This window comes from Neophocaena asiaeorientalis, unplaced genomic scaffold (genome assembly GCF_003031525.2).
Source record: "Neophocaena asiaeorientalis asiaeorientalis breed wild unplaced genomic scaffold, Neophocaena_asiaeorientalis_V1.1 scaffold7, whole genome shotgun sequence".
Taxonomy (NCBI): Eukaryota; Metazoa; Chordata; class Mammalia; order Artiodactyla; family Phocoenidae; genus Neophocaena; species Neophocaena asiaeorientalis.
The window spans coordinates 10799289-10821993 of NW_020185337.1; the positions used below are offsets into that span (position 1 = coordinate 10799289).

At 38.6% G+C, this 22705-nt stretch overlaps 1 protein-coding gene across 1 annotated transcript in view; it reads right to left on the minus strand.

The window, feature by feature from the left end:
* The window catches only part of METAP1 (methionyl aminopeptidase 1), a 71630-nt gene that overhangs the window by 20458 nt on the left and 28467 nt on the right, over positions 1–22705 (minus strand). The window contains exons 2-6 of the mRNA XM_024736049.1: positions 14137–14188; positions 8179–8294; positions 6549–6609; positions 2314–2405; positions 1497–1580 (exon numbers count right to left, since the gene is read on the minus strand). Of these exons, the coding sequence (XP_024591817.1) occupies positions 1497–1580; positions 2314–2405; positions 6549–6609; positions 8179–8294; positions 14137–14188 (405 nt within the window). The remainder of the gene's footprint in view (positions 1–1496; positions 1581–2313; positions 2406–6548; positions 6610–8178; positions 8295–14136; positions 14189–22705) is intronic.

A 22705-nucleotide genomic window follows, 5' to 3' on the forward strand; every position in this document is an offset into this window, starting at 1 on the left:
ATACCCTACTGTTGACCTTACCAATAACAGACAGGTTAACACATATTTTGTATGTGTTATATACTGTATTCTTTATATTATATAATTCTTTGTATTATATACTGTACTCTTACAATAAAGTAAGCTAGAGAAAAGAAAATACTATTCTAAAAATCATAAGAAAAAAAGAATGCCACGTGGTGAGGCCAAAGAATTTAAATTTTTTAATTAAATTTTTTTTAAAAATCGAAAGGAAGAGAAAATACATTTACAGTAGATATATATATTTATTAAAAAAAGATGAAAGATCTTTTTCATCACATGAAAAGATCCATGCAGGGACCTCCCTGGTGGCGCAGTGGATAAGACTCTGCGCTCCCAATGCAGGGGGCCCGGGTTCGATCTCTGGTTGGGGAACTAGATCCCACATGCATGCCACAACTAAGGAGCTCACCTGTCACAACTAAGGAGCTGGTGAGCAGCAACTAAGGAGCCCTGGAGCTGCAACTAAGGAGCCCACTGCAACTAAGACCTGGTGCAACCAAATAAATAAATAAATACTAAAAAAAAAAAGATCCATGCAGTTCAAACCTGTGTTGTTCAACGGTCAACTGTACTTTATAACATGGAACAATACCCAAAAATCAGGATTTATAAAATTCCAAATAAAAAAATGTTCTAAACATTTTTATAGCTCAAGACACATTGTCAAATTTCCTTCCAAAAGGATAGTTCCAATTTACAATACCACCACCATGCAAAGGAGTACCAATTTCACCATCTTCCCGTAGGCAATGGACATAAACATCTTTAAAATACTTACTAATTTAGTAGGTCTTTATAACTTGCATTTGTTTGATTACCAGAGCAGGTTTAACTAGTTTTCCATGTGATTTATTAACTAATTATTGCTCTTCTACTATGAACAACCTAATCATATCATATATGTACTCATCTACTGTAGGGTATTTTTTTTGTTTTTTTTTATGATCATGAATATTTATTTACTAAAGGGTTTTAAGGTCTCTCTTTGGTGGATAAGCAATCTTTATTTTAAAAGTATACCTATACCATATTTACTACAAACATGTATCTGGTCTGTTTGTGGCCTTGTTATTACAGATATAAAAAGGAAGATGTTTTCCTACTAATCTAGTTTCAGAAGTTATATTCTTTTTTATTTCAAAATATTTGATGCATGTGGTAGCGTGATTTACTTAAAGCGCTAATAAAGCTAATCATCTTATAAAAGCTAAACTAAAATGTTATGAAATGTGAGGTTTCAGAAACAAGATATTTCAAGCTTACCTCAGACCCCAATACCACAGATACTTAAAGATGGGAATAATGACTGTTGAATACTTTCTATACTTGAAACAAAGTGAAAACTTTGCTTTCAAATTAGCCAAGTGTAGATATTCAGAACTTAGGTTTACTTAATTTTTAATTTTTTACTTTAATGTTTTAGACTAAACAGTATGAAAAAATTTTTCAAAGCATAAAATTAAAATTCTTACTAAGTGTACAGCATGATCTATTTCTTCAGTAGTTACACCTGGTTTAATCATATCAGCAGCAATGTCCAATACTTCTCTGGCAAGCTGTAAAAGAGAAACACTTCATACATTCAAGAAGAAATGAAATAGAAACAGAAATCTGTACCCTTTGGACTAACTTAGATTTTGTAGGATATTGATAATACGAACCTCACTTTGCATATTATAATCCTGAATTTTCAGTTTATAACCATTTGTATGTATTTCTAACACCCATTAATAAAAGTGTATGCGTGTGTGTGTAAACATATAAATAAAATTGGGCTAACTAGAAAATAGCTTAATAAGTACGTTTGACTGATTTCTATGTGAAAATGTACATCCTAAGTAATCTAAACAATAATGAACTGATGAAGTTTGAAGCTTCTCACAATTCTACAATGGGGAAGGGAAGGGAGGGAAATAAAAGAATAGATGAATGATTTTCCTCAAAGAACCACAGAAAATAACTGTTACATGTACAATGGATAAACAACAAGGTCCTACTGTACAGCACAGGGAACTATATTCAATATCCTGGAATAAACCATAATGGAAAAGAATATAAAAAAGAATGTATGTATAACTGAGTCACTTTGCTGTACAGCAGAAATTAACACAACATTGTAAATCAACTATACTTCAAAAAGTAAATAAATTTAAAAATAAAGTAAATACGGCTAGTCACAGTTTTACTATGTAACATTTGCTACCTTTATAAATGAGCAAATCATTGACTTCATGTGTTATAACTACTTAAACATGTTCTATCCCATGGGCGGGAGAAAAAAACTCTTACCCTACATACGAGTCGCATCCCTTCTATATCTTCAGATGAGAGTAACTTAATTTGAGAAGTACCTTTAAGAGCCTGCTCAGATTCAGACATTCCTGGTAAAGAAAATCAGTAAGTAAAACCAAAATGAACAAAAAGACGTAGTATATATTAGCGTAATTATCCCCTAGGTGATATAATAATAGTCAGGTCTCACTATTTCACACAATGGTATTTCAAAATATGGGAGGGTCCAGGTCAGGTTTTCTGAAAAACTACTTGCAACATGAAATTTGCTAAACAAACTGAAAGAACAATTTTAAAGAACAAATTTCCAAATCTATGAGAAATCATTCAAGATGGAGTACTTATTATTTGCCAGGGAGTGTGTTAATAAGGTCAGTAAGTGATTCTCATTTGAAGAGCACCATACACTTTATAACTGTTTTCATGATCATCATCTCATGAAGCAAGTATATTATCAACAACTGATAAATTAATTACTCACTTCTTTTTTGAAACCGGAACCTAAGTCAGTGTTTTTTAAATGGCAGTTTGTGACCCTTTAGTGGCTGTTAGTGGGCTATGACTAATATTTTTTTATAATAAATAAATGGAATAGAAAATAATAGACTATATCATACAGGATAAGTAAGTAAGCAAGTAAGTGCTGTTGTAAAATGTTTGACTGTTAATTTATACACACACACACATATACACAGATCATGCTATAAAATACAGTTCTCTGGGTCATAGTCAAAAAAGTTTGAAAAATACTGCCCTAAGAATTTTCACTAATAAAATTAGCTTAATTGAAGTTATTCATACATTTAAAAGCATTAAAGCCAGTATAATAATTATTTCAAAATCTGACAAAAAGAATATAACCATAAACTACTCTTTTTACAAATGCTGATATAACAATACCAAATAAAATATTATCAAACAGAATCCAAAAAACATAGTACAGCATGACTTCAGTGAGATTCATATTGGAAAGGCAAGGATAGTTCAATATTAAACTATTAATATAACTCATCATAGCCAAAGATTAAGTAATGAAAAATAAATGATCATCTAGAAAGATAATTCTGATAACATAGCTAGCTACCACTTTTACATGATAAATATAAATCTCAAGCCAAGAACCAACATCATGGAATGCCCACTATCAGCACTAGTGTTTTTAGCACTGTTCTGACAGTACTAGCAGATGTACTAAACGAGAGAAAGAAACAAGACATATAAAATTAGGAAGAAAAGGAAAAACTCCTTATCAATTTCAGATATGATGATATATCCCTAGAACAAGGGAATACCTGGTAAATGACTAGAAATAAGAATTCGGCAAGTTGGCAGATAAGAAAAATATATAAAAATCAATAACTTTCCCATATACAAACAAGCAAAAAATACAGAAGATATTATATTCACAAGAATAACTTAAAAAGATAAAGTATCCAGGAATAACTTAACATTAAAAAGGCCTAATGAAGGAAAGAAAAACATACCCTGTTCTTGGATAGGAAGACTCAATATTGTAAAGGTGTCAATTCTTCCAAAATTAGTCTATAAATTTAATACTATCCCAATAAAAAAATGGCAACAGGACATTTTTGGGAACCAGACAAGCTGATTCTAAATTTCACATGGAAAAACAAACATGCAAGAACAGCCAGGAAAATTCTGAAAATGAGGAAAGGCGGGGGCAACAAGGCCTATCAAGTATTAAAACATGATATAGCTGTAATAATTAAGAGTTTGGCAATGGCATATGATTAGACAGATGGGTTAATGAAACAGAACAGAATCAAAAAACCTAAAGACGTGAAGGTTTAATATAGTGATACAGCTTGCATTTTAAATCAGTAAGAAAGACTAATTTTTAATAATAACTCGTGATGTCACAACCAGATATTCTGCTGGGAAAAAAATAAAGTTGCATCCCTACTTAACTCCTAAAGATAAATAAGTTTCAGATGGACCAAAAATTTTATCACACACAGAAGAAGAGTAAAACTATAGAAATAGAAGAAAACATGGGAAAATATTTTTATAATCTCTGAACCCAAAAGGTCTTTCTAGGTCATAAAGCCACAGGCACCTTATAAGAAAACACTGATGAATTTTACTACAGAAGAATGTTGAAAGTTTGTCATAAATGTAATGTTACAAAGACAAAAATGTAACTGCTTGATTGGGAGAAAACATTTCATAGTACATACATCAAGAGATTATTTTCCTTAATATAGAAAGAGCATTTATAAGTCAGTATGGAAAAAACTAAGTAATCTAACTGGGGGGAAAAAAATCTAAGGATATGAATAGACAGTTCAAAAGGAAAAAAAATACAAATGATTTTTTAAAATATAGAGATGCTCAACCTTACTCAAAATGCAAATTTAAAAAACTGCAAAATACCATTTTTCATCTTTCAAATTAGCACAGATCGCAAAACTTGATAAGATTCTAAGCTGGGGAAGATATAGGAAAAGAGGACTTCCCAGGTGGCTCAGTGGTTAAAAATCCGCCTGCCAACGCAGGGGACACGGGTTTGAGCCCTGGTCCGGGAAGATCCCACATGCCAGGGAGCAACTAAGCCCGTGTGCCACAACTACTGAAGCCCACGTGCCTAGAGCCTGTGCTCCGCAACAGGAGAAGCCACCGCAATGAGAAGCCCATGCACCGCAATGAAGAGTAGCCCCCGCTCATGGCAACTAGAGAAAGCCCGTGCGCAGCAACGAAGACCCAATGTAGCCAAAAATAAATAAATTTATTTAAAAAGAAAAAAAGATACAGGGAAAGCGACTCTCATATGTTTTTATCTGGCAAAAAAATCTCTGAGATTTATAATACCTCTCAAAATTTTTTAAAATGCATGTATCCTGTGATCTAGCTATTTCACTTTAGGTAATTAACCTATAGAAATACTCTCAACATGTGGACAAGTATGTAATTATAAGAACAGTTCCTGCAGTCAAATTGTTAGAAGTAAAAACCTGGAAATAATCTAAACATACATTAGTATGAGTCTGGTTTAATAAATTGTAACATGTCCACACAATGGAATACTTCAGTCATTAAAAAGAAAGAAATGGTTTTATATCGGATTATATGGAATATTTACAACATAAAATATAACAGAGCAAGGTGAAAAGGTATATATAGTTTGTTCGTTTTGTGTATAATTGGGTGGGGGCGTGTTAATGTGTGTACACACAACAAATATCTCTGAAAAGTTCTACAAGAAATCATTCATAGTGATTACTTCTGGGGAAAGGTACTCACTTTTCACTGTGCAACATTTTATCCTATTACAATTTACCTTATCTATGTACTCTTTAAAAATACAATCTAAAACTATATTCAAGAATATTAAATACAGTGTAATGAAATTATACATCCTCAACAGTATTCTATCATTCAGACTCTTTTCCTTCAATTTACCTGAAACAGTGTTTAACTAAATTTTCAAATTATATTCATAAGGACTTAATACAGTTCCCTTTTTTTCTTCGAGAAAAAAGCAAAGGTAGCTTAGCTCAGTAGATTAAACCACATTCAACCATTTTTGACAAGCAAACTCAGTAATTTCACATAATCCAACTTTAGCCTATGCTGTAAAGCACCTATCTTCTCTGCATGTCTCACTATCATTAACCACAAAGGGAGAAGACAATAGAACCCACCCCAGGAGTGTTGAAAGTATTAAATGGAGTAATACATGTAAAGAGGTTGGCACAGTGCCTGACACACAGTTATGAAAAAATATCAGTTATAGAATCATCAGCATCACCACTACTACTATTATCATCACCATTACTACTATCTATGTAGTACATCACCATTACTATCTATGTCTATTACTGCTACAGTCCAGAGTCTTTAGTTAGGCATGCATTCAAGGCCTCCACCATCTGTTATTTCCTAGATGGATATTATTTAATTAAGGTTGGAGAACATGCTAAAATCAAAACTATTTTTAAAATCTAGAATTTGATATAACAACACTAAATACAATATTATGTTGAATGTAGCCTTTAACAGCCACATAAACAATGTTTTCAGAATTGATTAGATTTCTAATGAGAGGAAAGAATCTTTAATGCTCTCAAATGTTCTAGTGTGCCTTGAAAACATATTTACATTTATTAGAAATCCAGCACTGAAACTTTTCTACTAAAACAGCACTCTTTTCCTCTGTAGTAGTCAGCAAGCCCACAAATTGAAATATGAAGAAACAGCACAGCAGAATTTACCTAAAGGGTGATCAGCATAATCTGGTCTTTGAATATAACTTGGCACTGGCCTTGTTGGCATCTGAAAAAAAACGAAGAGGTTAGATGTATCCGATTCAAACGTGAAAGTAACTTTCATTATTAAAATCTACTAACAGGGCTCCCCTGATGGCGCAGTGGTTGAGAGTCTGCCTGCCGATGCAGGGCACATGGGTTCGTGCCCCGGTCCGGGAAGATCCCACATGCCGCGGAGCGGCTGGGCCTGTGAGCCATGGCTGCTGAGCCTGCGCGTCTGGAGCCTGTGCTCCGCAATGGGAGAGGCCACAACAGTGAGCGGCCCGCGTACCGCAAAAAAAAAAAAAAAAAAAAAAAAATCTACTAACAAAGAAAATAAAAGTGGGGGAATAAACACCAAATTCAAAAGTTCATTCATTTCATTTAAATCAGGGGTCCCCAACACCTGGCCAGAGACCCGTACAGCACAGCAGGAGGTGAGCGGTGAAGCTTCACCTGCCGCTCCCCATCACTCACAGAAGCGCCTGAACCACCCCCCAGACCCTGCCCCGTGGAAAAACTGTCTTCCATGAAACCAGTCCCTGGTGCCAAAAAGGCTGGGGACCGCTGACTTAAATGAAAAAAAAAGTTTTAAATGACATCTTAAATATCACAACATATCTGTTTTGTGAAGATCGAGCCTAGTGCTAATGCCACCCCCTTTCCCAGGATATGTAAGGAATGGGGAGAGTGACAGAAACCATTAAAGATTTAAGATTACATGCAGACAAGGAAGGTGCCCGTGTTGTTCCAAACAAATTGGTGAACCACAATCAGTAACAAAATGATGTCTCAAAGTAAATGTACACCAATATGTTCCTGGACATTATCTCTGGGAGCTACAATTAAACTTTCTTATATTTTTGATATTTTTCCAAATTTTAAAAATTAAAGATGTATCTCTCTTTTTTTTTTTTTGCGGTACGCGGGCCTCTCACTGTTGTAGCCTCTCCTGTTGCGGAGCACAGGCTCCGGACGCCCAGGCTCAGCTGCCATGGCTCACGGGCCCAGCCACTCTGCGGCATGTGGGATCTTCCCGGACCGGGGCACGAACCCGCGTCCCCTGCATCGGCAGGTGGACTCTCAATCACTGTGCCACCAGGGAAGCCCCGATATATCTCTTTTATAAAAAGAATACAACAGTAAAAAGAATTTAAGTATTTGAGAATGACAAATAAATTTCAACTTAAGTCAATTCCTAGGTTAAGACTCTGAAGTCAGTCTGCCAAGAACGCTGGAAGGAACAGGAGTGGCAGAAAAGCCATATCAAACTTAAGGTAGAAGAATATCACGCTGAAAAAATTTTAGAGAAGTAGTAATATACACTACCATTATGTTGGCCTAAAAATATCTATTCTACCTCAAACTTTCTTAAATATTAAAGAATCCTTCATCTCAAATTTTTCTACTTCATCCATGATTGCCAATTATCCCTACTAACTTCTAAATAATGTACCATAAAAGTTAAAAAGCTAGAATGTAAACTTAATCTTGATCACATGATTCATAATTGGAATACAAATTATTAAGTATCATTTTTAGGAAACTGAAAATTGGTTTAAAAGAATGTTAAATTTTTATTACCTTATTTACTCACCAGTGGATAATGTGGTCTGAGTTTACCAGTATATCGATAACCTGCCCATGGGTCAGTGTTGATATCACCTTCCACAGTCCAGGGAGACACAGATTCTCGCTTGGCCTTTTCATCTTCTGGGAGACGGACAGATGAATGAGAGAAAGAAACGCCTCAGTGGTCAAGCTACCGAGCAGCAGCATACTTTAACTATCACCATTTGAAAGCCAAGCCAAAGAGCCCAGGCACAAAATCCAGCAAACTTCTACCCTAACCTAAGTCACCAAAGCTACCGCTTTCTTGCTATGTCCACATCCCTATGACTCCTCAAAGATCTAAGTGTCTTGGGAGAAAAAGCCCAAACTAAACATATTCTCATTTTTTACACAATGTTGAATAGGAACAGCTCATAGCTGAACTCCTTTTCTCAAGTAAATACTAAATGTATTCTCTCTACAATGTCAATTTATAGGAAGCCTGCTTTTTGAAATACAAAATTTGAGCCTGGGGAAAACTTCCCAACTGAGAGCGGATATTACAAATGGATTCTGTGCTTTTACTAAAAGAACAGATTCTAAATAATCCCAAAGCAAATTTAAAGTAAAAAACAAAAACTTCTCACTTAGTTGATGAATGACTTTCAAGTCAACATTTTAAGTTGCTTAGAAAATTTGATGAGTACCATTTGCCTTTTCTCAGGAAGGAGGTAACAGAAAGAAGTAGGTAATAGAAGGAAGTAGGAAAAGGCAAAGATAAGGGGAGGGAACAATCAATCGGAAGTTACTGAAAATTCATTAGAAAAATTAAGAACCAAACACACACCTTACTACCAGGTTAGTTAATAATATACAATGTTGTATTTACTGAAATACACCTAAAACTCTTCACACAGAACCTACCCTTAATGGTATCTGAGCACATTAACTGCAGTTCTTATCCAAAAACCGAAATAAAACTACTAACCTAAGAGTTTAAATGGCAGGAATTCAAATCCCTCCTACACCAAGTAGCAGCCTATACACCTCCCAACGCACACCAGTGTCTTCCTGACTATTGTAATGCTAGCACAGGTTTTAAAAGGCAAGCTCCAAATAATTTTAGAAGTGTACAAGGAAAAAACTCCCCCCTTTAAGCAATCTATTTAAAATTGATTTCGGACAGATGGAATCATGTCATCTTAAGCTAAAGAGGAATGGTGAAATGGGTGAAGGTGATCAAAAGGTACAAAATTCCAGTCATATGATAAATAAGTCCTGGGGATAGAAATTACAGCATGGTGACTAAAGTTATCAACAACAAGGAAAAGACAATCTAATCTCATTTTCTCATTTTACATATGAGGAAACTGAGGCAATATGGTTCACATGGGCACAGAAATGTGGAAATGCTGCTTCCCAGTCCAGTACTCTCTCCAAAGAGCATGTGGTCAACTTGGGATCGAAAGGCCCTTGAGGGGCAACTGAAAAGAGTGCAAAAATACCACCAATCCATTCACAGTGTTTTGGAAGAAAATACAATTATAATATTACATATAACGTAAAGGAATAGAGGGGACTTCCCTGGCGGTCCAGTAGTTAAGACTCTGAAGTCCCAATCACGGGGCACGGGTTCAAACCCTGGTCGGGGAACTAATAAGATTCCCTCATGCCACATGGCGCAGCCAAAAGAAAAAAAAGTAAAGGAATAGAAAAAGAGAAAGGAGAGCTCTACTACACTACTAAATTTTAGATATCTTTCTCCCCTATGAAATTCAGGAAAGTTTTCCTATTGACATTAACATTCACACGAAACTGTTTCTCATTCCAGGACAGTAATGGACTCCATTCACTGCCACTAGGGTCAAACATTATAGAAAATAGTTTAAAATGCAGGCCAACTTACACCTGCTTTAGCTGTGATTGCATCAAGCGCTTCTATCTGAATCATAAACTTCAAGAATAATTTTCACCAGAACAGGACAGAACAACAATCAAGATGCAGGCTTTTTGCTTTAACATCATCCAAGGGAGGGTGAAAACGAAGGATGCAAAATCTTTCCTTCCACTGATCTGGATTCTGAACCTTCCACAATCGATTTTCAAGAGAATTGAAAGCAGACCTCCAACAAATAATATAACCCAAAAGCTATCTAAATAAGAATGAAATATGGCAAGCCCTTTTCTAGTCTCTAGGTATAATTTACTTAGGGAAAGTTTCTCTTCCGAAGTAAGTTTTTCTTAATGTAAACTATTTACGGATCAATTGATTTAAGCCCCTAAGTCCCAGACACATACGTAATAAAAATCTAATAAATACGAATTGGACTGGGGGTTGGTAACAAAATTGCATACTAACTGGTCTTTTTCAAATGACTGTGAAAGCACAGGACAGCATAAACAAACATCTGTAAGCTGTCTTTCAAACATCACAATGCAACAGGGCTAGGTAAGCTGCAGGTGGTGTCAAAGAGTACCTGATATGTGCAAGATCAGGTACCAAGTACAGCACACCTTTCTTTCTTTCCTCTTTAAAAGGTTCTGTGCAGGTGGCCTCAGCTGCCACAAAAGAACTGCCCATATCTAAGCTTTGCCTGGAACAGAATCTTCTGATCACAATCCTGACTCAGTTCTCCCAGAGATGATTATTAAATGGCTACTGAGCACTTACTACACACTGTACATACACCAAGCACTTACATAGATTTGTTTATTTAACACTCAAAATAAATGCATGATTTCGGCAGCTTGGAAGTGAGGCTTAGAGTAATCCGTGCTCACAAAACTTGGTGGAACCGGTTTTGAAATATTATCTAATACCTTCCCTCCGCAATCCAAAATTCAAGCACACTAATTTGGAAGGGTAGAAGAGTAGAATAAAAAGTATTATTTAGAGGTTTTTTTTTTTTTTTTTTTTTGGCCGCGCTGTGCGGCTTGTAGGATCTTATTTCCCCGACCAGGGATTGAACCCAGGCCATGGCAGTGAAAGCGCCAAGTACTAACCACCGGACCGCCAGGGAATCCCACAGAGGTTTTTCTTTTGTGTTGTTTTTTTAAATGAGTTTTTATATCATATCTTTGGCTATTCAAAAGATACTTGTCGGGACTTCCCTGGTGGCGCAGTGGTTGAGAGTCCGCCTGCCGATGCAGGGGACACGGGTTCGTGCCCCGGTCCGCAAAGATCCACATGCTGCAGAGCGGCTGGGTCCGTGAGCCATGGCTGCTGAGCCTGCGCGTCCGGAGCCTGTGCTCCACAACGGGAGAGGCCACAACAGTGAGAGGCCCGCACACCACAAAAATAAAATAAATAAATAAATAAAAAGATACTTGTCAACCATGTCCACCTTTTACTTTAGGAAAATGGGAAGCAAAGAAACACACTGAGTATATCAGTGGTGAGTATAAAAAGTGTAGAATAATATAGTATTGAGATGTGAAGTGCTACAACTTTTACAGATCAAAGGCAATGGTACTGTGTAAACTCTGGCAGGAGATATGTGTAACAAATATGCACCCAAGCATCAGCATTACATGCATTTAAGGGCTTGACAACCTAACTGGTCTTCTTTACTATGACACATAAAAAGTAAATTCTGCTCTTAAGTCATTTAACTCACACTTGAAATATTCCTAAGGCCTGATTAGCTTCTGCAACCAAGAAAACTCCAGGTCCAAATGATTTCACTGGTGAATTCTACCAAACATTTACAGAAGAAATAATACCAATTCTACACAACCTCTTCCAGAAAATAGAAGTGGAGGAAATGTTTCCCATTCTATGAGTCCAGGATTACTCTAATGCCAGATCCAGTCAAAGACATTAAAAGCAAATTACAGACCAATATCCCTCATGAACATAAATATAAATGGGTCATCTTTAATTAGACATCAGTTCACATGAACTGTTTGCTACATTATTTCACTATTATTTCTTGGAATGAGGTGCTATCTTTTAAGATGCCCTGGTTCCTTCCCAGCCCAACATTCTTTTGCCCTAATCCCTTTCTCAAAACTCTTCTTAGCCCTGGAGATCACCTTTCCCCACATCATTCCCTCCTCTAGGACTGTCATCCACAATGGTAGTTGGGGTCAATTTATTAGGGCGTGAAAGACACAGGGCTGGCAGCTGAGGGCTGACTCTACCCAACACAGCCCAAAGTGATCAAGAATATTAAGCTCACCCACTGAAGAAATCATCCCCTAAGATCCAAGAGGGCACAGTCTGAAACACGGCACCATACTAAACTCTAGAGGTATAAGTAAAACACAAACCGTCTTAGTCCAATGCAGTAACAACTACTTAGGAAACACCAGCTGTTTAATTCTCTTGCAGTGTAAGTCATAATGAAATAGCTCTATCCTTAGAAACCCAATATTGAAGAAACTAGCACACTTCAATGAGTTGGCAAACACTTGCAGTAGAGACCCATTCTTTATTTATTTATTTATGGCTGCATTGGGTCTTTGTTGCTACACACGGGCTTCCTCTAGTTGCCGCAAGCAGGGGCTACTCTTCGTTGCGGTGCACGGGCTTCTCATTGCAGTGGCTTCTCTTGTTGCGGAGCACGGGCTCTAGGCACACAGTCTTCAGTAGTTGTGGCACGACGGCTCAGCAGTTGTGGCTTGTGGGCTCTAGAGCACAGGCTCAGTAGTTGTGGCACACGGGCTTAGTTGCTCTGTGGCACATGGGATGTCCCCGGACCAGGGCTCAAACCCGTGTCCCCTGCATTGGCAGGCTGATTCTTAACCACTGCACCACCAGGGAAGACCCAAGTTCTTTTAGTAACATACTCTTTCACCTCAATCCTTCAGTTCCCTGTGCTTTAAGTTCCTGAATATAAAATGTTAATAATTGGCTCAAAGAGCTCTAAAAATACCTAACACATTTGATATACAGTATTTAAAGTATAAATGAATAAAATAAAATGGCATATTTAAAACTATCTCTACACTTTGCAGGTAGCAAATCCTGCCATTTATGCTTTTTAAACTCATTTATTCACATCATGTTTCCTCATCTCTAACCACATTTCCTCCCACAATAGCCTAGCATTTCCATTAAATGTAGACTTCGCTTTATACAACCACAGAATATATGTCTTTTTAAAATTTTTATTTCCTTTTCCTTGAAATGGTGGTTAAACTGACCTCAATGAGATTTTTAAGGTATATACACACATAAAACAATCTACCAAACTTTATTAAATCAGCAAATTCCTTAAAAATATAAAGTAGATGAACTAAAAATACCAAGATCAGTAAGTTGAAAGAAAACCTTATACCAAGAACCACGTACTATCTGCCAATCCACCCATAAGGATGGCAATGCTGTAAGAAAAAAAGCCCTTGTCAATTTGCAAGTAATTGTGACGAGTTGTCCTGAGCTAGCTACACTAACGGCTTGAATTTATAGGATGAGTTGCGAAAGCAGAAAAGGCCATTCGAATCAGCAATAGATCAGTGTGGTTGACAGCAATAGCTAAAAAGCAGCCAATAGTTTCACTTTGTGGTGTCTCAAAAAGGAAAACTAAACATTAGACTGTAAGTAATAACATTAAAACACTCAAAAAACAAAGCGATATAATTTTGAGTTAGACAAAGCAACTGAAATTGAAACTAAACAAGAACAAAAGCGATTTGATTAAATGAAGCCAGATAGCTCATACGTCCTTGCCTACAACACACAAAGGCTTCTAGCAAAGGAAAGGGGGTGCCAGATGCCAAAAGTTTAGGATGTCCTCTGGTATTGCTCAAGCCAGATCCCACTCGTGGCAGCCATCTCATGTTTTCATGTTACATATGTGAAACAAGATTAACAGAGGTATTAGTCATGTTTTATTTAAATGATTACATACCACAAAGAACAAAACATGTCCTAATTCTAGCTTTTGGAATTATACCATCAGAACATTCAAATATATGCTTTCAGACCTGGAAGAATTCTTGTCTTCTGCACAAAGCCACTTCTAAGAAAAATGGTATAGAGATGTGTGACTTTACTTACTTGCTTTCTTATGTAGTAACTTGTGAGTAGCCCAGCTTCCTTTAAAACATTCCTAAAAGGAACAAACATGAAAATTAGTGTCAGGCTTTCCTTCCTTTTTTTTTTTTTTAAAATAAATTTATTTTATTTATTTATTTTTGGCTGTGCTGGGTCTTCGTTGCTGCACACGGGCTTTCTCTAGTTGCGGTGAGCGAGGGCTACACTTCACTGCAGTGTGCGGGCTTCGCTTTGCGGTGGCTTCTCTCGTCGTGGAGCATGGGCTTCAGTAGTTGCGGCATGCAGGCTCAGTAGTTGTGGCTCACGGGCTTTACAGCACAGGCTCAGTAGTTGTGGCGCACGGGCTTAGTTGCTCCGCGGCATGTAGTATCTTCCCGGACTAGGGAGCGAACCCATGTCCCCTGCATTGGAAGGCAGATTCTCAACCACTGCGTCACCAGGGAAGCCCCCAGGCTTTCCTTAATTAGAAATATTTTAAAGAACTTTATATATAAGAAAGTTATTGGAAACCTTATTTGCGAAAATCAACAACTGTAACTTCACTACATTAAATATTTGGAAAAGCTTAAAAATGATAATGCCTATTTTAAAACTCATTTCATAAAGCAACCTAATGGATTAGAGACCTAAATGTAAGATCGCACACTATAAAACTCTTAGAGGTAAACACAGGAAGAACACTCTGACATAAATCACAGCAAAATCTTTTTTGATCCACCTCCTAGAGTAATGGAAATAAAAACAAAAAGAAACAAATGGGACCTAAAGAAACTTAAAAGCTTTTGCAAAGTAAAGGAAACTGCTAACAAGCTGAAAAGATAACCCTCAAAATGGGAGAAAATATTTGCAAATGCATCAACAGACATAGGATTAATCTCCAAAATATAGAAACAGCTCATGCTGCTCAATACTAAAAAAACAAACAACCCAATCAAAAAATCGGCAGAAGACCTAAATAGACATTTCTCCAAAGAAGACATACAGATGGCCAAGAAGCACATGAAAAGCTGCTCAACATCACTAATTATTAGACAAATGCAAATCAAAACTACAGTGAGGGGGCTTCCCTGGTGGCACAGTGGTTGGGAGTCTGCCTGCCGATGCAGGGGGCGTGGGTTCATGCCCCGGTCCGGGAGGATCCCGCGTGCTGCGGAGCAGCTGGGCCCGTGGGCCGTGGCCACTGGGCCTGCGCGTCCAGAGCCTGTGCTCCGCAACGGGGGAGGCTGCAGCGGTGGGAGGCCCGCGTACCACAAAAAATAAAAATAAAAATAAAATGAGGTTATCACCTCACACCAGTTAGAATAGGCATCATCAGAAAATCTACAAACAACAAATGCTGGAGAGGGTGTGGAGAAAAGGGAACCCTCTTGCACTGTTGGTGGGAATGTAAATTGATACAGCCATTATGGAGAACAGTATGGAGGTTCCTTAAAAAAATAGAATGACCCAGCAATCCCACTACTGGGCATATACCCTGAGAAAAACCATAATTCAAAAAGACACATGCACCCCAATGTTCATTGCAGCAGTATTTACAATAACCAGGTCATGGAAACAGCCTAAATGCCCATCGACAGACGAATGGATAAAGAAGATGTGGTACATATATACAATGGAATATTACTCAGCCATAAAAAGGAACAAAATTGGATCATTTGTAGAGATGTAGATGGATCTAGAGACTGTCATACAGAGTGAAGTAAGTCAGAAAGGGAAAAATAAGTATCGTATATTAACACATATATGTGGAACCTAGAAAAATGGTACAGGTGAACCAGTTTGCAGGGCGGAAATTGAGACACAGATGTAGAGAACAAACGTATGGACACCAAAGGGGGTAAGTGGTGGGTGTCGGTGGGTGGTGGTGTGATGAATTGGGAGACTGGGATTGACATATATACTAATATGTATAAAATAGATAACTAATAAGAACCTGCTGTATAAAGAAATAAAATTTAAAAAATAAATAAATAAAGCAACCTAAACTTCAGATTACATACTTCAAATAAGCCAAAAAACATTAGTCAATATTGTAAATAGTAGCTATAGTTATATTTCAATTTCATGTCATCAAATTATTTTGAAGTATTTGAAAAGAACTCTGAACCAATAAAGTAATCATACACTGCGGGAAATAAAAATAAGGAAAATTTTGCAGATTCTTCCATGATTTATAGCAGTTTGACTCCCAGTTAGTCATATCCACTTTGTTTACTATGTGCTGACAGCCCTACTAGACTAGACTGTAAGCTCCGTGAGGGAAGGGACTATGTCAAGTTTACCACTACATCTCCAGAGCCAAGCAGAGCGCCTGGCACATGGAGGAGTTTCAGTGAACACCTGCATATTGATCAGAATGGATAAATAAATAACTAGAAAGACTAGACTTTTCAGTTGGGAAAATACGTTCGTGTGACATAATTCAGACACCAGTAAGTAGTACTGAATTGGGAAAATGAATTCAAGTAGTAAATTGAATTCAAGTAATGAACTCAAGTAATAAATTGGAAAAATGAATTCAACCAGACATAGATTTTACTGATGCTTTGACTTTTATAGTCTTTCCTTCAAATAATTTAAAATTACTCAAATAAATCATTACAAATACTAAGAAATTTCACAAATCCCTACAAACGTTTTGACTTTGCAAACACACAAAAAAATCCAGGAATAAAAGGAAAGCTAAAGAAAAAATAGAAGGAGAAAAAAAGAGAAATCCCTAGGACTATGTAGTAATCAACACCCATTACACCAGTGATGCTAAAAGCTGCTTTCCCTAGAGATTTACCCAACAGCCTCGGCTGGTTTCCCCCTCCAGGGCCAGACCTTCACTACTTCCCCTTCACTCCCCTCGCATCTTCCACAACCAGCAGCAGTTGAGTCAAAGATCCCAGATGAACCCATTACCTCCTTCCTACTACAACCTACAACCTCAACAGACTTCAACTGTATAAAAAGGTGTATGCAACATTAAAGACTTCTCCAGTTTTGAAGCTGAAACCGAGCTCAGTCTTTTGGGGAGGATGGGAGATATAGGAGGCAGAATAATGGTGCCTAAAGACGTCCGTGTCCTAATCCTCAAAACCTGTGAATATGTTAGTTTACAACTAAGGTAAAGGGGAATATAAGCTGTTAATCAGCTGACTTCGAGAATGGGGAGACTATACTGTTTACCCAGATGGGACTAATGTGATCACAGGGTCCTTAAGAGGTGGAAGAGGAAGGCAGAAGGAGTCAGAGAAAGATGTAATGATGGAAGCATGGCCACAGAAATGTTACATTACTGGCTATGAAGACAGAGGAAGGGAGCCACCAGCCAAGGGATGCAAGAAGCCTCTAGAAACTGAAAAGAGCAAATAACACATTCTCCTAGAGTCTCCAGAAAGAAATGCCAACCTGCCAACACCTGCTTTGAGCCCTGAGACCTGTGTCAGACATACTGAACTGCAAGATAACAAATCTGTGTTGTTTTAAGCCACCAAGTTTGTTGTAATTTGTTTTGGCAGCTATAGAAAACTAATACAGGAAGGAAACTAGAGTTACCCCATCTGTTGTCACTGCAAAAACCACTCACAACTGGCACAAAAATCAATTCCTCCCCACCATGGAGTTATAGGAAATTGGTAGAAAAACAAATATTTTTCTATGATTTTACCACAAAAGAGGATTATTAAGATTAATCGAAAAGTCCCAAGAACTAAAAAGGAATAAATTATTTCTTCAGTATTAACCGATTACATCAGGGGTTGCCAACCCCCGAGCCACAGACCGGTACTGGTCTGTAGCCTGTTAGGAACCAGGCCGCACAGCAGGAGGTGAGCAGCGAGTGGGTGAGCGAATGAAGCTTCATCTGTATTTACAGCCGCTCCCCATCGCTCGCATTACCGCCTGAGCTCCACCTCCTGTCAGATCAGCAGCATTAGATTCTCAGAGGAGTGCGGACCCTACTGTGAACTGCGCATGCACGGCATCTAGGTGGCGCACTCCTCATGAGAATCTGATACCTGATGATCTGAGGTGGAGCTGAGGAGGTGGAGCTGAGGGGGTGACGCTAGCGCTGGGGAGCGGCTGCAAATACAGATTCTCATTAGCGGAGAGGTCTGACTGCACAGAGACCTTAATCAATCAATTGCTTGCAGACTCACATCAAAACCCTATCAGTGAGTGGCAAGTGAAAATGAGCTCAGGGCTCCCACTGATTCTGCATTATGGTGAGCTGTATAATTATTTCATTATGTATTACAATGTAATAATAATAGAAACAAAGTGCACGATAGATGTAACGTGCTTGAATCATCCCGAAACCATACCGCCCCCCCGCACCCTGGTCCACGGAAAAATTGTCTTCCACGAAAGCAGTCCCTGGTGCCAAAAAGGCTGGAGACCGCTGCATTACATAAGAAAGGAAAACTCAATGTTGAATTGTAATAGGAAGACAACCATAGTAAAAACTGTAAATTATCATTTACTAAATATATGTGCACTATACACCTATATCTCATTTCATCCTCACAAAAACCCTGCGAGGCAGATGACACTGTCCCCATTTTACAAATGATAAAACTGAAGCACAGATAAACTAGATAATTTGTCTATCACATAACAGAACCGTACCTGGCAGAAGAAGAACTCAAAACCAGGATTACCTGACTACAGGTCATGCTTCCTCACTGTTTCACAGTGTGTGAATGGGCTGGGCGGGGTGGGGGGAGGGGTGTTTTGCGCATACTCAATTCAAAGCACTGATTTAGCACCAAACCTGGAACTAGAAAACACAGGTGTGATTAAGCTATACCATGTGTTAGCTATACCATTATAAGCTCTAAAATTTTACCTTTAAATCTAGGAAATGATGACACTTACTACCAGTTTAATGGATCCTCAGTTGCTCCACCTATAAAGTGGGTTGATTTTCTCCAGGAGAAGATCACATAGCAGATTAAAGGAGATAATGCAACTAACATATATAAAAGTAGTTAAAGTGTCTAGCACATAGCAAGTATCAACGTATGACATCTTAGTGCTTATCACCATACCCAGCATTAAGCAGGTTTTCTCCACAACCGTTAGGGAAGAAACAAAGATAATGTGATCATATACACAAAAGCCTTCTAGCGGATTCCCTGGTGGTCCAGTGGTTAGGTCTCCACGCCCTTTCACTGCCAAGGGCCTGGGTTCAATCCCTGGTGAGGGAACTAAGATCCCACATGCTGCACAGTGCAGCCAATAAAAAAAAACCTTGTAGGGGCTTCCCTGGTGGCGCAGTGGTTGAGAGTCTGCCTGCTGATGCAGGGGACACAGGTTCGTGCCCCGGTCCGGGAAGATCCCACGTGCCGCGGAGCGGCTGGGCCCGTGAGCCGTGGCCGCTGAGCCTGCGCGTCCGAAGCCTCTGCTCCGCAATGGGAGGGGCCGCGGCAGTGAGAGGCCCACGTACCGCAAAACAAAACAAAACAAAACAAATCAACTTGTAGCTGTAGAAGGAAACGTGAACTGCTTTCATCACTTTCCAGGACAGACTGCAAGCTGCCTTTTTCATAGCCATCCTCCCCTTTCCTCAACAGCCAAAGAATCCTGCTAGAGTGGAGTTGTGGGAACACTGCTAAAAACATTCCCAGCCTCCTTGAAGCTGCAGGTGGACACGTGACCCAGTCTGGCCAACCAAGTGTAAGCCCAGTTGTTGGGTGGGGCTTCTGCAAAGCTTCTGAGAAAAGAAACACCTATCTTTTACTCTTTGCCCTTTCCCCTCTTCAAACCCGGAGATGTTGCCTGAAGTGAAGTAGCAGTGCTGTGCCTGCAAAACGACAAGCACACCCCAAGAAGCCTGGGTCCCTAATGACTTTGTGGAGCTGCTGTTCCAAGTCTCAACACATCCACCTCCAGACTCCTCATCATAGTAGAAAAACAATAACAGAGACGTCAGTAAAAAACTCCACAACTTTAGTTTTGGTGGATATACTGGTTAGAAATTGCATTGGATTATGAGGTACGAAAACTCAAAGAACACTGGGATAAACAATCACTCACCTGTTTAATAAAAGACAAAAAGGGGGCTGGAGGAGTGATGGGTGAAAGCAGCAATAATAAAATCCCTGGAACCTGTAAAATGTTACCTTATTCGGGAAAGGGGTTGCTGCATATGTGATTAAATTAAGGATTTTATGATAGGGAAGTTATCCTGGATTATGCAGGTTGGCCCTAAATGCCATCATCACGAGTGTCCTTGTAAGAAGGAGGAAGAGGGGGGTTCACACACAGAGAAAAGGAAAACGTAATGTGCCTAGGAGGGCAGAGATCAGAGTGATGTGGTAGAGCCCCTGGAGGGAGCGCGGCCCTGCCAGCACCTTGATTTAGGTTCAATGAAACTGATTTTGGACTTCTGGCCTCCAGAACTAAAAGAGGATAAATGTCTGTGTTTTAAGCCACTCAGTTTGGGGGATTTGTTACAGCGGCCACAGGAAACTAATACAGTGACTAACAAGACATCAGGGCACACACTAAAACAGGGTGAGGGACTAACTACAGTCTTTCTGAAGCTTTTTCCACTTACATGTACTTATTTATGGACTCAACTCCCAATTATCCACGGTAATTTTTAAATGGGGCAAGCAAAGTCACATGACTTACTTTAAGAAACCTAACTTCAGTCAGCAATTTCAACCTCTTCTCTTCCTTCCCTCTCCAAACTATTCCTCCTCATAGACATGATTGGCAAAAGTGACAAGACAGACTGGAGCTTCTTGTTTTCCTTCTTCCAGTCTAGCCTACAGCAGAGATGTTTATGGTAGTAAGACTGTCAGCAAGGAAAAGGTCAGGGATGGAAGGAAGGGAGTGAAGTGAGAAGTTCAGGGCAGGTCCTAGGACCGCAGTCTGAGTCCACCAAGCCCAGAGGCAAAAATCCCACCATGGCAGCATGGCAGGCATGCTACTGCCATCCTTCACTTCCAGGCCTTAACTCCAATGTTTCCTGAACACCAGGCCAACCATCTGCATACCAACTATGCTTGGTACAATTTTCAATTCATTTTTATTATGCCAGCTCAGAATAAACAACTGAATGTCTGCCCAATGAGAACTAAGTATGGCTAAAGTAGCTTACATGTCTCCTAGGTATTGATATAGCCAGTACTACAGCAATACTGTGAACAGTCTTCCCTGAAAAAAATCAAAGATTCCAGCTAAATAAACCCCTTTAAAGAAGCTTAAGATATAACTGAATCAGGATCCAAAAAAAAAAATCAATAGGTAATTTGAAAAGGAAAACACAGTTTGAAAACTAGAAGAAATTTACAATTTTCTAGAAGATGAAATTTGCCAAGCAGCCGATTTCTCACTCAATAGCAACTCTACTCTGTCTTATATCTTATGTAAAATTGATAGAGATTTTTTAAATGCTACTATATTAATATATCCCAACACAAATAACCATTTTTAAAATGAATTTTATCTTCTACAATGTAATAATTTTAAATGCTTGCTCAGGGTCATATATAATATCTTGAATGTCCAAATATTCAAATGCAGATTGGAAAGTGAACATCTTTAATGTATAATGATACCATCTAGGCTTGAGTATACATTTCACTGTATCAATTCCTATAGTACAAGACTTAACATTTTCAGACCACTGAAGCCTTTGAGAATCTTGGGAAAGCAATCATTCCCCTCCACAGAAAAAAAATATATCCATGCACATATAAAATACAGAGTGCCATGTAGTTGTAATGTGCACTCTGTACTTGTATGTATGAATGAATGAATGAACAGACTTGTATGCCCATGTTTATATGCGCATAGGTGCTGGGCATTCAGCAGTGAACAATATAGGCCTATTCTAGACAAATATTACATGGCTAATCACACAATTTACTGCATAGTTTAAGTCATAAGGGCTAAACAGAAAAAATACACAGTGCTGTGAGAAGAGGTAGAAGACAAGAGCTAAAGACAGAGGCAGAGATAAGAGCCTGTTAAAAATTCTGGTCTATTTTAATGACAACAGAAAAAGCCATTAAAGGGTTTTAAATGAAGGAACAAGCTAATGAAGACTTGAGTTTACAGCATCCCTGATCTCCATCCACACACCCAAAATTAAAACTTTAATACACAGAATGGTCCTGAAGAACTCCATAAAGCTGATTTTTAATACAGGCAGTCCTTGCTTTGCATAGTAGTAAACAATCATACAAGCTGCAACTGTAAAAAGCAATATTCAGGGCTTCCCTGGTGGCGCAGCGGTTGAGAGTCCGCCTGCCGATGCAGGGGACAATCTTCATAATCAACAGGGAAAATTACAATTGTTCCATGACCTTTAAAACTTTTTATCAAAATATTAAAAATTCTCTTGGGCTTCCCTGGTGGCACAGTGGTTAAGAATCCGCCTGCCAATGCAGGCGACACAGGTTCAATCCCTGGTCCGGGAAGATCCCACATGCCACAGAGCAATTAAGCCCACGCGCCACAACTACTGAGCCTGCGGTCTAGAGTCCACGAGCCACAACTACTGAGCCCACGTGCCACAACTACTGAAGCCTGCGCGCATAGAGCCCGTGCTGTGCAACAAGAGAAGCCACTG